Genomic DNA, 14945 nt, shown 5'->3' with positions numbered 1-14945 from the left:
GGTTGGCACAAGGAACGGAAGAGAGCGAGAGCAGCTCTGTCCTCCTGGCCTTGCTGCTGGCCCCGGACACTCCGTGGGCTCTAAGGTCCTAGAGAACATCAGAAAGAGGACACGTGTCCCCGAGACGCAGTCACCGGGGACAGTGTCCTCAGCCCGGCGTGCTCTAGGCCGAGGACAAACAGCCGCGGCAGGACGCATCCTCACTCAAGAGTAAGCACCAGGTCTCAAATGCAGGGCGCATGTGTGCACTCCTAAAAGGGATGCCCAAACGTGGGGGCCACGGGTTCAAAGGTCAGGTCAGCCTCAGAGCCCCTGAGCCACAGTGGCAGCGGCGGCACACCCAGAGTGGTTAGAGCGAGATAGTCGCCTGTCCGGCCACTTCAAGTCAGACCCCGTCACAGACGTCCCAGAGCAGGGTGTCCCCCCCCAGGGCAGCCCCTGCCTTTCCGCCTGTCTGCCTGCGTGCTCAGGCAAGCCCTGCCACTGTGAGCCAAGGCGAGGGCCTTAAGTGAAGAGCTTGGCACACCGGCACCTGCATCCGGATGTCAAGTTCATAGGCATGGGCTCAGGCAAGGTCTATTAGAAAGGAAGAGTGAGATGCCAGGAACACGGAGCCAAGCCTCTTGGCTATGGGTGAGCTGGTACAAATTCCCAACTAGAACTCCAGATGGGGAGAGCCACCTGGCCGTGCAGGGGGAGGGAGGGGGCTTGCACACCTGCTTTCCAGGTGAGGGAGGCCAACAGACCAGGGCGCCGGGGAGGCTCCGGGCTCCCTCTTGTGTTGCCCTTTTCGGGCGCCTCAGCTGTCTGGCATCTGGTTGTGTCGCGGGCCCCTCACTGCAAGGGAAGGGGCACCTGGCTCTGTGCGGTCTGCCCCAGGGTCCTCAGGGACCTTGAGGTCAGAGTATCTGGGAAGAAGCAGAAATGTCCCCTGCAGGGGCTGGCTCTCTCCTCCCCCTCCCCCCAATCTCTTCACCAGGTCCTCCCTTGCCCTATCTGCCTAATCTTGCCCCATCTTGTCTCTCCCTTCTATGCAATAAATTAAGTGTCATAATCTTACTAAAAATGGGGAATGTGTCTTCTACAGTCAGTAGAACTGGGCAAACATCGATCATCGTGGACTAACAGCATGGTGTTTATGCCAGCAGGGAGCATGCACTCCAAACCACAACCCAGAGTCCAGACCACTCTGAGCCAATGAACTTCAAAGAGCAGGCACAGGCAGACTGACCTTCCTTCTACTTCTTTTCCTCTCTCTTCTCTCCCTCTCTGCCTTCCCCCACCCCCTCTTTTGTGCCAGTGCTGGGGCTTGAACTCCAGGACTTGAACTCTTGCACAGTACCCAGGCCCTGAGTTGAAGTCTATGCTTCTCCCCTCTGGTTGGCTCCAATGTCTACTGCAAGCTCGGGGCCGGAGGAGACCCCAGGGGCAGAGGGAAGATTCTGCCTCCCTTATACAATACAGGGTGGTCTGAACACACCATGGCGGTGAAGGGAAAGACTGAACCACTGCTTGTGTGTGTGTGTGTGTCTGTGTAAGGCAGCAGGAGCCAAACCTTGCAAACAACCAAGCATCCTGGAGGAAACGGGTGGAAGCAGAGCAAGTGGCCTGTTGATGGGGAACGTCCTGGGTCAAGCAAGTCACGGATGGAGGCTGCATAGGACAGCATGGAAGGACGTACAGTGGGAGGTCCCGTCCCAAAAGGCCTCATAGTCTGTGTGTGATTCTCCACCTGGGAAGGCTGGAGGGTGGGAGAGATCTGGGGCTTCCTGTGGGGTGATGACTGACAGCCAGGGGGCCCAGTGGTGGGGACCTACAATCTACACGGATGAGCCAACACGGAGCAAGACCCTGTGTCAACCTCACTGTGTCAAAACTGTACTAGGGTCATGTGACTGCGTTGTGCGTGGGCCTGCCCGCTGCGGCACTTCTAGGGAACTTGGAATCATTTGAAGAGAAAGACAGATGAGCACCGTGTGCCTGCTGCCAGGAAGTCACACAGGATGGGAAGCCGTGTCTGCACTGGCACGGCCCTGGATCTTTTTGGTGCTGGGGATGGAAGCCAGGGCTGGGCACACGCCAGGAGCCTGCTCTATGCCTGAGCTACATCGCAGGCCCTGCAGACTTGATTTCAAGTCTGGTGAGGAGTCTATCAGGAGCATCTGAATGGCCTCAATAAGATCATTTTTTAAATTTTTTTTGTCGGTTGTGGGGCTTGAACTCTGGGCTTGGGCGCTGTCCCCGCGCTCTTCAGCTCAAGGCGCACGCTCTACCTCGTGAGCCACAGTGCCACTTCCGGTTTTCTAGTGGTTTACTGGAGATGAGTCTCACAGACTTTCCTGCCCGGGCTGGCTTTGAACCACGATCCTCAGGAGATCATTCATTTTCATACGATAAGGATTAGGATTGTAAAATCCTTAAGCCACGTGGTGGTCCTGCTGTCTGTCGGCCCGGCTGTCTGGTGGTCCTGCTGTCTGTTGGGTCTGGCTGTCTGGTGGTCCTGCTCCTGCGGATCTGGCTCAAGGGCCTGGCTGCCACACTCCCGCTCCCCTTCTTCAGCCCCAGTTGGCGGCCGTATGTCCGCTGCCCATCCGAGTCAGACTCCCTGACCAGCCTGCACCGGGCTCACAAGGGACCCTTGGCTAGAGGACAGGACAGGACCCCTGTCCCCGAAGAGCCAGATGCCAAGAGGGGCCCTGGGGGGCGCAGAGGATGCTGTCTGCAGCCAGAGTCTGCAGAAATGTTGGAGGTAAGGCCCTGGGCTCTGTCCTTGAGTTTTTCTGGCTTGAGATTAGGGTTCTACCACTTGACTCACAGCTTTACTTCTGGCTTTTTGGTGGTTGATTGGAGCTAAGAGTCTCATGGGCTTTCTTGCCCAGGCTGGTTTCGAACCATGATCCTCACATTTCCCGAGTAGCTGGAATTATACATGTGAGCCCTGGCTGCCTCTGGCAGGCCCACCCTTTGTGACATATAAGACAGTACCAGCCACCACAACCAGCGTGAGCAGAATGCTTAGTAGCCACCATCGGTTTCTCTTACCTAAAAGTAGAAGAAAACAAAACAAAAAAAAAAAAACAGAACATGTTCTGGTAAGGTTGGGAATCAGCCTGCGCTGGCTTTGAACTGTGATCCTCAGATCTCAGCCTTCTGATATTCTTTTTTTTTTTTCCTGTCAGTGGTGGGCCTTGAACTCTGGGCCTGGGTGCAGTCGATTTCAGCCTTCTAAGTAAACAGATTACAGGTATGAGCCACAGCCCCTGGCTGTTTCTTTAAACTGCCTTCGTATATACTTGGAATGTATTACAAAATTATTCACCTTCTATGTTTCTTTTTTCCTTCCCTCTCCCACTTTATCCACAGGTGTGAATGTCCATGTCCATGAATATGGGTGTCACTTAGGTCAAGTTTCCACATATACATGAAAACACACATTTTTTTTAAAGCTTGTCTTGCTCAATATGATGCCCTTCAATTACATCTACTTTCTGGGCTGGGAAGGTGGCTCAGTGGTAGAGCACTTGCCTTGCATGCATGAGGCCCTGGGTTCAATTCCTCAGCACCACATAAGCAAAAAGAAAAAAGCCGGAAGTGGCGCTGTGGCTCTAGTAGAGCACTAGCCTTCAGCCTTGAGCTGAAGAGCTGAGGGACAGTGCCCAGGCCCAGAGTTCAGGCCCCACGACTGGATCCAAAAAAAAAAAACAAAACAAATTACATCTACTTTCTGCAAATGACTGATTTTAATCTTCTTTATGACTATAAAATATTCCATTATATATCTCACATCTTTAGCCACCCATCTGTTATTGTCTATGGTGGAATAAACAGATGTGTGGATATCTATCTTTTTTTTTTTGGGTCCGGTCGTGGGGCCTGAACTCTGGGCCTGGGCACTGTCCCTCAGCTCTTCAGCTCAAGGTTAGTGCTCTACCACTTGAGCCACAGCACCACTTCCGGCTTTTTGCTTATGTGATGCTGAGGAATCGAACCCAGGGCCTCATGCATGCAAGGCAAGCGCTCTACCACTGAGCTACCTTCCCAGCCCCAAGGTTTCAGATCTTACTTTGAGCCCTTGATCCAGCTGGAGTTGATGTTTGTACAAGGGTGAGAGATAGAAATCCAATTTCAGTCTCCTGCAGGAGGATGCTTCGGTTTTCCTGAGTATCGAAGCTGGTCCATGCAGGAAAGAGACTCTTATCTCTAACTAACCACCAAAAAGCTGGAAGCACATGATTCCTCACTGCCCAATCAGAACTGAGGAATTAACCCTGTAGCGGAAACCACAGGTTTCTCACTAATAAAACAAGCTTTCCAGGGCAAGCAAGCACCCAGGACCTCGCCCAGGTGGCAGGATCTGAATTCCACACTTGCACAGCGCACAGCTTCTCAGCCTTCTCCCAAAGGCAGCCTGGTCGTTCCTTCTGCAAGGCTTCCCCTGCCACCTGAACCTCCCCAGCTCTACAGAGCACCCTGTGCGACTCCTGCTGCTGTACTACAAGAGTTCCCATGCCTGTAATGTCAACTCTACAGGAGTCTGAGATCTAGAAGATCATGGTTTCAAGCCAGCACAGACAAATCAGTCATGGGGCCTGGGTGCTGACCTTCAGCTCTTCAGCTCAAGGCTAGCACTCTACCACTTAAGCCACAGCGCCACTTCCAGCTTTTTCTGCTTATGTGGTTTTGAGAAATTGAACCCAGGGACTCATGAATGTAAGGCAAGCACTCTACCATTGAGCCACCTTCCCAGCCAATGAGACTCTTTATCTCCAATTAATCATTAAAAATCCCAAAGTTTGGCTCATACCTGTAATCCTAGCTACTCAGGAGGCTGAGATCTGAGGATTGAGGTTCAAAGCCAGCCCAACACTAAAGTCCATGAGATGCTAATCTCCAATGAACCACCAGAAAACCGGAAGTGGTGCTGTGGCTCAAGTGGTAGAGCACTTGCCTTGAGCTGAAGAGCTCAGGAAGGGACAGCGCCCAGGCCCAGAGTTCAAGCCCCATGACTGACAAAAAAACAAATCCCCCAGTGATAATGTGGCTCAAGTGGTAGAGCACCAGCCTTGACAAAAGAAGCTAAGAGAGAGCTTAAGGTTCTGAGTTCAAACTCCAGTACATAAAACCAAAAACAGAATAAAAGCTTCTCTTACTTAGAACATCCAAACTGCACACTGTGTTGGCTGTGGCATTGCACTGCTGCAGAACGGGCCTGCCTTCAGGACACCTGGAGAGAGACACACACTTGAGGGCTGGGCCCTGGAACCACCTACAGAACACGCAAGGGCTGGATGCATCCCAGCTCACGTCAGGACACACACTCTGTGTGGGCTGGCTGGGAACCTGGAAAAGGGCCTGGGCACACAGAGACTCTCACAGCTTAAACAACTGGGACCAGCCTGCTAACAATGCCACTGTGATTCTCAGTAACACATAATTTTACTATTTTCTATTCTTCCTGGAATATCTGTAGCCTGCTAAGTGGTGTGTAGAGGGAAGGAACAGGACCCTGTCCTTGGATCTGAGGTTCAAGGATTGCAGGCTCCTTTATTCCTATGTGGCACGCATTTGCACACTTCTATCACTTTCAAAGAGCAGCTGGAACTGGCCTAGGAGCCACAGTACCAAGTGCTGATCCCTTCTAGACACCTGTGGCTCACGATTGTAATCCCAGCTACTAAGAAGACTGAGATCTGAGCTTGTGGTTTGAAACCAGCTCAGGCAGGGTGGTCTGAGAGATTCTTTTTTGTGTGTGTGTCAGTTGTGGGGCTTGAACTCTGGGCCTGGGCGCTATCCCTCAGCTCTTCAGCTCAAGGCTAGCACTCTACCACTTGAGCCACAGCACTACTTCGGTTTTCTGATGGTTTATTGGAGAAAGAGTTTCACAGAGTTTCCTGTCTGGGCTGGCTTTGAAGCGAGATCCTCAGATCTCAGCCTCCTGAGTAGCTAGGATTATAGCCATGAGCTACCGGCGCCCGGCTGAGAGATTCTTTTTTTTTGCCAGTTGTGGGGCCTGACCTCTGGGCCTGGGTGCTGTCCCTCAGCTCTTCAGCTCAAGGCTAGCACTCCACTTCTGGCTTTTTCTGCTTATGTGGTGCTGAGGAATCGAACCGAGGGCCTCATGCATGCAAGGTAAGCACTCTACCACTGGGCCACCTTCCCAGACCATCTGAGAGATTCTTATCTCCAATAAATCAGCAAAAAGTCAGAAGTGGGGACTCAGGGAAGATAGGCAAATGGTGACAGTTCAAACTGAGAGCTTCCCCTGCTCAAGCAGGGAGGCACTGGGCTATAGCATTGGCAGAAAAGCCCAGCCGCTGGCTGCTGCTTCTTCTCTCTTCCCTCTCTCCTTCTTCTCCTTCTCCTTTTGTTCCTGAGACCCACACACTCACCTCACCAAGAGAGGGAAACAAATGCACAGCTCTGGATGGGAAGGCTTGGAGGTTTGGAAGAGGACAGAAATGCCTGCAGGCCTGAAGGACCTGCTTGCTGCTCAGCAGAAAAGTGTCAGGGCACTGGATCCCAGGAGGGGCCTCAATAGCTGCCCAGGCGAGGAAATGTGCCACGCCGACCCCAGTAGAGTCTGCTTAGCATGGGAAACCATCTATCAGACCATGATAGGGGCTTCGAGACCTATCTCTGAGTCTTGGGACTTCACCGAAGTCTACCTCAGAGAATGGGGCTTTACAGAAACCTATCTCCAAGTTTTGGGACTTCACCGAAGTCTACCTCGGAGAATAGGGCTTCTAAGAGGCCTACTCCTGGGAAAAGGCTGGAAAAACCCCTGGGAAAAGATGTGTTTCTGCCTTTCTTCACTGCATAAGAGTGCCTATTAATCTTTTACTGCTTCTACTGCTCTTTGTACTTGCTCATTGTCAACGTTCCCTTATTCAAAGCTCTTTCTTAAGAGTGTTGACGACTCCAATATCTGATGAGTGTCTTAAAAATATGACTAACTCACCAAAGTTAAGTGCTAACCTAAAACCCCTCTTATGGAGGCTAGTAGACAAGTCATAAGTAAATATTGGGGGTTTCATGATGTCATTTCAGCAGAAGGAATTGTTTGTAAGAGATTTACAAGAAGCTGTAGGCCCGGCTAGAACAGAAGGAATGTATGGCAATTGCTGAGATAACTACTTAGGAGAAAGAACTTCTTGTTACTCTCTTTCATTTACTAAAAGACTTGCTAGATGTAGGCCTCGGTGACCTTGCTATTGAGGAAAGAACAGGAAAGATCTTATGGGACAGTTAAGGCCTCTATAGAAATAAGGTAATGGTTAGTTGATGACGAAACATCGAAACCCATTATATTTCTTAGAGATAAGCCGGAAACAAGTGCCTATCAGGTGACCAGCTGGTGACCACCCAAGAAAGAAGCCCTGCAGCAAGGTTGTGTAACCTTTTGCCCTTTCTCATGGAGACTTTTGCTATAAAAGTTTGTTATCCTCTGCATTAAATCGCACTCAGCATCCACTCCTAATGTGTGTGAGTTGTCTGTTTGCCATCTCCCCATCCTATTCCAGGTTCCTCCCTTAGGTGTCCTCCGTCGTCCCGACAGAACCCGGTCCGCGGCAGAAATGCCCCAAGGAGGAAGGGCCTCAATAACTGCCCAGGCGAGGAAATGCCCCAACCTCACAAGCAGTGAGAAGGGAAAGGTGGACGTCCCTATGTAGAAGACTGAACTTGGATCCCCATCTGTCATTCTGCACTAATACCAAGTCAAACTGGATGGAAGACCCCAATGTAAGACCACTAACCTTGAAACACTCCAGGGAGTGAGAAGCATTAGAATTTACTGGTATAGCAGAAAATTTTTGAGTGGCAGGGGCTGGGAGAGTCAGCAAATGGGATTGCATCAAGCTGTCAATATGAATGTGCATGTACACAAGGCTCTATGTATTTGGACAAATTGTCCAAAGGCTTAACTTCTCTGAACATCTGACCCACTGTGTAACATGGGAGGAAGAAGCAGAAGCGTGTTGCTGACAGGGAACGAGGGTGGGGCGGTGAGCAGGGAGAGGAAGGGTGAGCAACGCCTTACAGCCAAGATGTTTTATGTAAACACTGAGCTGCATGCATAACCTGAGGGCAGGGCTGGGAATGGAATGTGGGAGAATGACAGAAGGGAGGCAAAGCTTATTTCAACAGGCACTGCACTCATAATCTGATTTGTGGAATTGTGACCTCTTTGTACAACTACATAAAAAATTCAAGTCAGAAGTGGAGCTGTGGCTCAAGTGGTCGAGCGACAGCCTTGAGCTGAACAGCAAAAGGACAGAGTCCAGGCCCTAAGTTTGAGCCCCAGGACTGGCACAAAAAACGAACAAACCAACCTTCGGCATCTCCCTGAATTTCTCTAAAAATCTTGGCCAGCACTTGCTCTCTGTTATCAAGAGTATTCCTCCTGCTCTCCTGAAAATCAGATCCTCCGGTACCACAAAGCAGAGAGCCCTGGAGACAGCCCTGGTTCCACACAAACCCAGTCCCTGCTGTCCGTCTCTCTGGCAGGGGCGTCCTCGGCCCCCGAGCTGGATATGGGTCCCTGGCCCCAGGCCCCAGAGTCTGAAAAGAGGGGTCTCCCACAAACAGCCAGCAAGTCCACGTGCCAGAACTGGGAAGCCTCTGGGTGCTGGAAGGGCCGTCCCGTCCCAGCCTATGTCCCACACCCGCGTCCCGCACACAGCTGCGCAGCGTACAGGTTTCTTTTCCCAAAGGTCAGACTTAAGGTCATGCACATCCTTTCCTGTGGCTGGGTGAACACATGTCAGGAACGAAGGCCAACAACTCAAGGAAAGGTGACCAGCGGAACCAGGGCTTGGCAGGAGAGTGCCCGCCCGAGAGCTAGCGGGCGACAGGTGAGCAGTGATCTGAGGGGAATGGGGTTCTGACAGGACAGAGAGGGCCACAGAGGCTTGGGAAGTGAGCTACGCAAGGAGCAAGTTAAGCAGAAGGGAAGGGCCTCGCGGTGGGGGAGAGGCTCTCCGGTATGTGGGGCCTGTGGTGGGAACACAGATGGACCGGCTGATCGGGCAGCCGTCGATCTGCTGTGCTGTGGCAACCAGCTGCGTCACGCATGCGGCAGCTTGTAGGATTCCCTCCACCCAGGCCTAGCCAGGGATACCCCCACCCTGCTCAGCATACTTTCCCAATGAGTCACCTACTTGGTACATGGGGCACAGAATTCAATGGACTCTGGAGCCAGGTAGAAATGGCCACTCCTGCACCGGCACACCCGGTTCCGGGTTGATGAGCACTCCACCACCATTTCCTGGTCTGTGGCCAGAGAAAGTGGTGTCACTTTAAGGAGACGGCACTGTCCTTATTTGGGCATTGTCACCCTAATGGATTAACCAGACAAGCAAAGCAGGGACCCAAGGTCTTCTCCAGCGAGCACTAAACAAGATGCTACAAGCTCCCCTCCTGTGATCCATGGGCTGGGGCTTAGATGTGTACACTCAGCATCCCGTACCACAAGTCTCAGTCACCCTGAGGCCTGGCTCCGGGGATCCTGATTTACACACCCAGCTGCTTGAGGGGTACCCTCCCCATACCACCGTCTCCACACCCACCTCTCACCCCTGCCCGCATTGCAGCTACCCTCCCCACTGCCCCGAAGCACCTAATGGACTGGCCCTCCTCCCTGGAGCCCGTCACCTCCAGGTCCTGGGTTCTGGCCAGACTTTCCTGTGAGACCTTGTGTTGTGCCACGCGTGTGGGCTCAAGGCCCAGCGTGCGGGCAGGGAGCTCTGATTTCAGCCCAGGCTGACTGTCGGCTTCCATCTCATCCCAAAGCTGGGTGAAGACTCTGGGTCTCCCAAGTTTCATAGCTATGCACTGAACCCCCACAGCTCGGTATCTGGGCTCAGGGCTGAAGCCTTCTGTGGACAGGCATATTCCCGACTTGCCTCGGTGTGGCTTCGAGGCCCCGTGCAAGCAAGCTCACCCGCACCACAGGTGGAACAGGGCTGACAAGCAGGCAGGCCATTGGCAGATGTGGTGAAGGTCCTTGGCTCACACTTCACGCAGGATCCCCGGGTGTGGGGGCTCACGCAGGCCCGGCTCACATATTCACCTGTGAGAGGATGTGAAGGTCAGAGGTCAGATGCTCCAGGCTGTGCCTGGGTCAAGTCTGTGCGGTCCATCAGGCCCAAGGACCCTCTAGTGAGTGAGTCAATAAAAGCGCTTCTCTGTGCCTGTGTGCTCGCGGGCATGAGCATGTGCGTGCGCACTGCTCCTGGGATTTGAACCCAGGGCCCAGGCTCTGTCCCTGAGCTTTTGTGCCCAAGGCTAGCATTCTACCACTTGAGCCACAGCTCTACTTCCAGCTTTTTAGTGATTAATTAGAGGTAAGAGTCTCTCGAACTTTCCTGCATACACTGGCTTTGAACGTTGATCCACAGATCAGTTTCCTGAGTAAGCAGGATTAGAGGTGTGAGCCACCAGTGCCCAGAGAAAGGAGTGTCTGCAGACAGGAGACCCTGCCTGGGGCGGGAGCAGGAAACGGCTGTATAGCTCCTGGTCCACATTTTCCTCAACCAGCTCAGGCCTCTTCTACTTGAAAGGCCACAAAAACCCAGGATATGGCATCAGGCCCCTTCTGGAACTCACCTGCAGGACAGAGCAGGCAGCACCGGCCATCAGACCAGTACTCGCCCGGGCTGCAGGGCTCAGGCCCACCCAGCTGTGCGCGGCGCTCTGAACGTAGTTGGGTTGTGGTGGCGACCTTGGGGTAGAGAGACAAGAACTGTCTTATTGACAAACCACATCTGTGGTTTCTCCACAGGTGACAGGAAGGATGGTGGGGAGGAAGCAGGAATCTGTGGCTTACATAGGCACGGGTGGCCAGACGGGAGCTCTCCAAAGCCGGTCCTGGACCTTGGGGCCTGTGCTCCCAGAGAAGGCCCAGCAGGTGGCAGTAACTGGTCCTTGTGAGGGAACACCCCCTCTCCTCCAACCTGGACTGTGTAAGGGTCCTCGGAGGAGCCGGTCAGCACCATTTTTTTCTCCTTTCCTGAACGTGTTAGCTCTGCTAACAATACATCTTGTCTCTCCTCTGACTTTTTTGTTGGTGTGGTCTTTTGGGCACCTTTTTCCCCTTCAGTCATTTGCTACTTTTCTGTGTGCCTGTGTGTGTGCCAGTTCTGGGGCTTGAACTCAGGGCCTGGGCGCTGTCCGTGCTCTATCATTGAACCACAGCTCCACTTCTGAAGCTTTTTGGAAGTGTTAGGTTTAGCAAAGCTTTACCACAATTGAAACAACACACAACAATCATTTATCTTATTTCCTCTGGAAAAATATCCCAAAGGGCATTTCACAGCCACTGCAGACTCAGTTTCCCAATGGATAGCCATCACTGCTCTTTCTGACTTCCTTTGGTTTTTATTTTGGCAGTGCTGGGGTTTGAACTCAGGGCCTTGTGCTTGCGAGGCAGGTGCTCTACCACTTGAGCTATGCCTAATTTTTTATTTAAAGTGGGAATTCACATTTATGCCAAGGACCCACCTGGACTTTGATCTTCCTATTTAAGCTCCATGTATATCCCAGGTGACAGGTGTACACCACAGAGCTCAACTTATTGGTTGAGACAGGGTCTTGTGATTTTTTTTCCAAGCCTAGCCTCAAACCTGATCTCCACTTCTGAGGAGAGTGTAAGGCTCCACCCCTGACTTGATAAAAAAGAAAAAATTACACAGAAAATACTAGGAGAGGAAGGAGGGGGTGACACGGGTCAAGATGCATGGTACACATAAATTGACATCTTGAATTAAAACCCCCCTTTGTGTGTGTGTGTGTCCTGGGGCTTGAACTCAGGACCTGGGTGCTGCACTCTACCACTTGAGCTAGGGCATCATTGTGGCCTTTTCTGTGTATGTGATACTGAGGAACTGAACCCGGGGCTTCATGCATGCGAAGCAAGCACTCTACCACTAAGCCACGTTCCCAGCCCTCCCCAAGCTTTTTGCTCAAGGACAGCCCGCTACCACTTGAGCCCCAGCTCTACTTCTAACTTTTTTGGTAATCAACTCGAAACAACAGTCTCTGGGACTGAGATCCTCGGAGCTCAGCTTCCCAGCTAACGAGGATTACAGGTGGGGCCACCCTGGCATTTGCACCACTTTTTTTTTTTTTTTTTTGCCGGTCCTGGGGCTCGAATTTTGGACCCGGGTGCTGATTTCCTTTAGTTCATTTCCAACTTCCGTGATTAATTGGATATAAGAGTCTCATGGATTTCCGGCCCAGGCTGGCGGCCGGTGCCAGGGTTTGCTTGGCTCCTCAGCTGAAGGCGCTAGCACCCTCCACTGGAGCAACGCCCAACTTCCGACCTTTTGATCCAACCCCTCCAACCCCGCTCCCTGACCCCCCCCCACTTTCGGAGCTCGAGCTTCCCCCCCCCCAAGCCCACTCCCGGAGAGGTGCGTACCTCCACCCTCCCCCCGTCCCCCATCCCGGAGAGGGGCGCGCCTCCCCCCCCCCCCGTCCCCCATCCCGGAGAGGGGCGCGCCTCCCCCCCCTCCGTCCCCCATCCCGGAGAGGGCGCGCCTCCCCCCCACCCCGCCCCGGAGAGGGGCGCGCCTCCCCCCCCCCCGTCCCCCATCCCGGAGAGGGCGCGCCTCCCCCCCCCCCCCGTCCCCCATCCCGGAGAGGGCGCGCCTCCCCCCACCCCGCCCCGGAGAGGGCGCGCCTCCCCCCACCCCGCCCCGGAGAGGGGCGCGCCTCCCCCCCCCCCGTCCCCCATCCCGGAGAGAGCGCGCCTCCCCCCCCCGTCCCCCATCCCGGAGAGGGCGCGCCTCCCCCCACCCCGCCCCGGAGAGGGCGCGCCTCCCCCCCCCCCGTCTCCCATCCCGGAGAGGGCGCGCCTCCCCCCACCCCGTCCCGGAGAGGGGCGCGTCTCCCCGGAGCCCGGGTCCGCTCCCAGCCCAAGCCAGTGGCAGGCAGGTGCTCGCGGACGCCCGCGGCCAGGGCCGAGGCTCTGGGTCCCCCCCGCGGCTTCCTCCTCCCGGGGCCTGGCTCGTGAGCCCGCCGGGCAGCTCCGGGGACCCGGCCACGGGGTCCGACCGCGTCCGGCAGCGCGCCCCGCGCCCGCTCTCCGCACCCCGCGCCCGGCCCCGATCCCGCCGCGAGGCTCCGCTCACCTGGGTCAGGAGCACGAGCAGCCACCTCCGAACGCGCGCCCGGCCCGCGGCCATGCGCCCAGGGTCCCCGCGCGCCCGGTCGCCCCGCTCTCCGGGTCCTCTCCGGCCCCCGGTCCACGCTGGTCTGCAGGCCCGTCTGCCGTCTCGCGGCCACTACAGTCGCCGGGCCCCGCCCCTTACCCAGGGCCCCGCCCCTTGTCTATGGGCCCCGCCCCCTCCGGCTCCGCTCCGGTCTTCCCGCCACCCAGGCCGGAAGGCTTCCGTAGGTTGTCAGCCATGGGTGGGGCTGGCTTTCCCCAGAGCACACATCTCACCTCCAGGGCAAGGCACCGCACTCATCGGGTGTAGCTGGCTCGTGGCACACTGTTCCGGCCTCGCGGTCCCCGGCCCCGCGGTCCCCCGGCGTCTCTGGACTTCCGGAAACACCGCAGCTCGGGGCGCCCTCGGAGCCCAGCTGGCGAATCCGCGTGGGCCTGCGCGCACGCTCCTCCCACGCTTTGCGCAGGCTCCACCCCCCACGCTTTGCGCAGGCTCCACCCCCCACGCTTTGCGCAGGCTCCACCCCCCACGCTTTGCGCAGGCTCCACCCCCCACGCTGACATGTCTGCAAATGAAAACCACGGGCGGCAGGCGGAGCCCTGCAGGCCGTGAGCGCGCTTGCGGCTTCCGGCCCTGTTTTGCTCGGCTTTCTTGAGTCAGGTGGGACTTTTTTTTGTTTTGTTTGTTTTTTGGGTCCGGTCGTGGGGCCTGAACTCTGGGCCAGGGCGCTGTCTGTCCCTCGGCTCTTCAGCGCAAGGCTGGCGCTCTACCACTGAGCCACCTTCCCAGCCCCTCAGGTGGAAGTTTGAGGCGGGTGGGGGTGCAGCCTCTGCCGTGAAGAGGGAGTCAGTTTGGGGGGCGTTTTAGACCCCACTCAGGACCTAGCGTTTGCTTAGGCAGGTGCTGCACCGCTTGAGCCAGGCCCCAGCCCGAAATCCCGGGTAAACATGCCAGGTCAGGGGCCCGGGGTTCTGGCCCTGGGGCTTTGGAGGCTGTCTGGGCTGGCACCATAATGGCTTCGGTCGGGGCCTGGTGTGTGTCTCTCTGCTCCAGAGCGCTCCACAGGCCGCTTACCAGGCTCCCGAGGGGCAGGCTGGCCCTTTCTTCTGGAAGGGGCTCCCCGTGGCTGCTTTGGCCTCTCCAGCTTTCCTGGCAGAGTAGCTGTGTTATCGCACACTTGCCTCTCTAACATACCAGCGTTTTTCATTGGGTTTTGGGTGCTGGTCTTGAGGCTTGAATGCAGATCCTGGGTGCTGTTCCTGAGGCCTTTTGCTCAAGGCTGGTGCTCTATCATTTGAGTCACAGCTCCACTTCTGGCTTTCTGGTGGTTAATTGGAGAGGACTTCCCTCCCAGCGTTATTTGGAACTGTGATGCTGAGATGTCAGCCTCCAGAGCAGCTCCGAGGACAGGAATGAGCCACCTGTGCCTGTCCTTGTTCTGTTTCGTATTTTTGAGATAGGGTCCTGATAATCACCTTGTCTTCAGTTAAGCTTCTGGGCTCCAGCAAACCTCTTGCCCTGGCCTGAGGGAGAGCCTGCCTGCTTGTCTTTAAAGGGCTTTTGTGTTTTTAAAACTTGAGATAAGGGTGTGGATGTGGAAGAGTGTCAAAGTGCTTGCCCAACACATACTAGGCCTTGTGTTTGATCTCTATTCTAGACTCAGGTGCTGGGTGCTGTCCCTGAGCCCCGTTTACTCATGATCAGTGCTCTACCATTTGAGGCACAGCTCTACTTCTGGCTTTTTTTTTTTTTTTCCAAGTTTAGTGGAAATAAGAG

General features: G+C 55.0%; 2 protein-coding genes across 2 annotated transcripts in view; one reads left to right on the top strand and one right to left on the bottom strand.

The window, feature by feature from the left end:
* Positions 1-14945, top strand: part of Dhcr7 (7-dehydrocholesterol reductase) — a 365017-nt gene that overhangs the window by 208816 nt on the left and 141256 nt on the right. The gene's annotated exons all lie outside the window — the stretch shown is intronic.
* LOC122102069 (tumor necrosis factor receptor superfamily member 23-like) lies at positions 2854-13230 on the bottom strand. The gene is made up of 6 exons (XM_042672611.1): positions 13131-13230; positions 10606-10720; positions 9941-10069; positions 9159-9270; positions 5151-5224; positions 2854-3042 (listed from the first exon to the last, which is right to left on the bottom strand). Exons 1-6 carry the CDS (start codon positions 13182-13184, stop codon positions 2924-2926), a joined length of 603 nt encoding a protein of 200 aa, XP_042528545.1. The 5' UTR covers positions 13185-13230; the 3' UTR covers positions 2854-2923.

The sequence above is a fragment of the Dipodomys spectabilis genome, unplaced genomic scaffold, assembly GCF_019054845.1.
Source record: "Dipodomys spectabilis isolate Male_0828 unplaced genomic scaffold, ASM1905484v1 ptg000728l, whole genome shotgun sequence".
NCBI lineage: Eukaryota > Metazoa > Chordata > Mammalia > Rodentia > Heteromyidae > Dipodomys > Dipodomys spectabilis.
Note: the sequence above shows the minus strand (reverse complement) of the source record. Positions and strands in the feature narration are given on the sequence as shown.

Bases quoted from the DNA above. Each gene is read 5' to 3' on its own strand.
- LOC122102069 (XM_042672611.1), bottom strand. From the start codon at position 13,184: ATGGCCGCGGGCCGGGCGCGCGTTCGGAGGTGGCTGCTCGTGCTCCTG. The intron at 10,070-10,605 runs GTGAGTTCCAGA...ATCCTCTCACAG, and splicing joins CTGCCTGCTCTGTCCTGCAG to GTGAATATGTGAGCCGGGCC. The intron at 9,271-9,940 runs GTGAGCTTGCTT...CTCTGGCCACAG, and splicing joins CTGTTCCACCTGTGGTGCGG to ACCAGGAAATGGTGGTGGAG.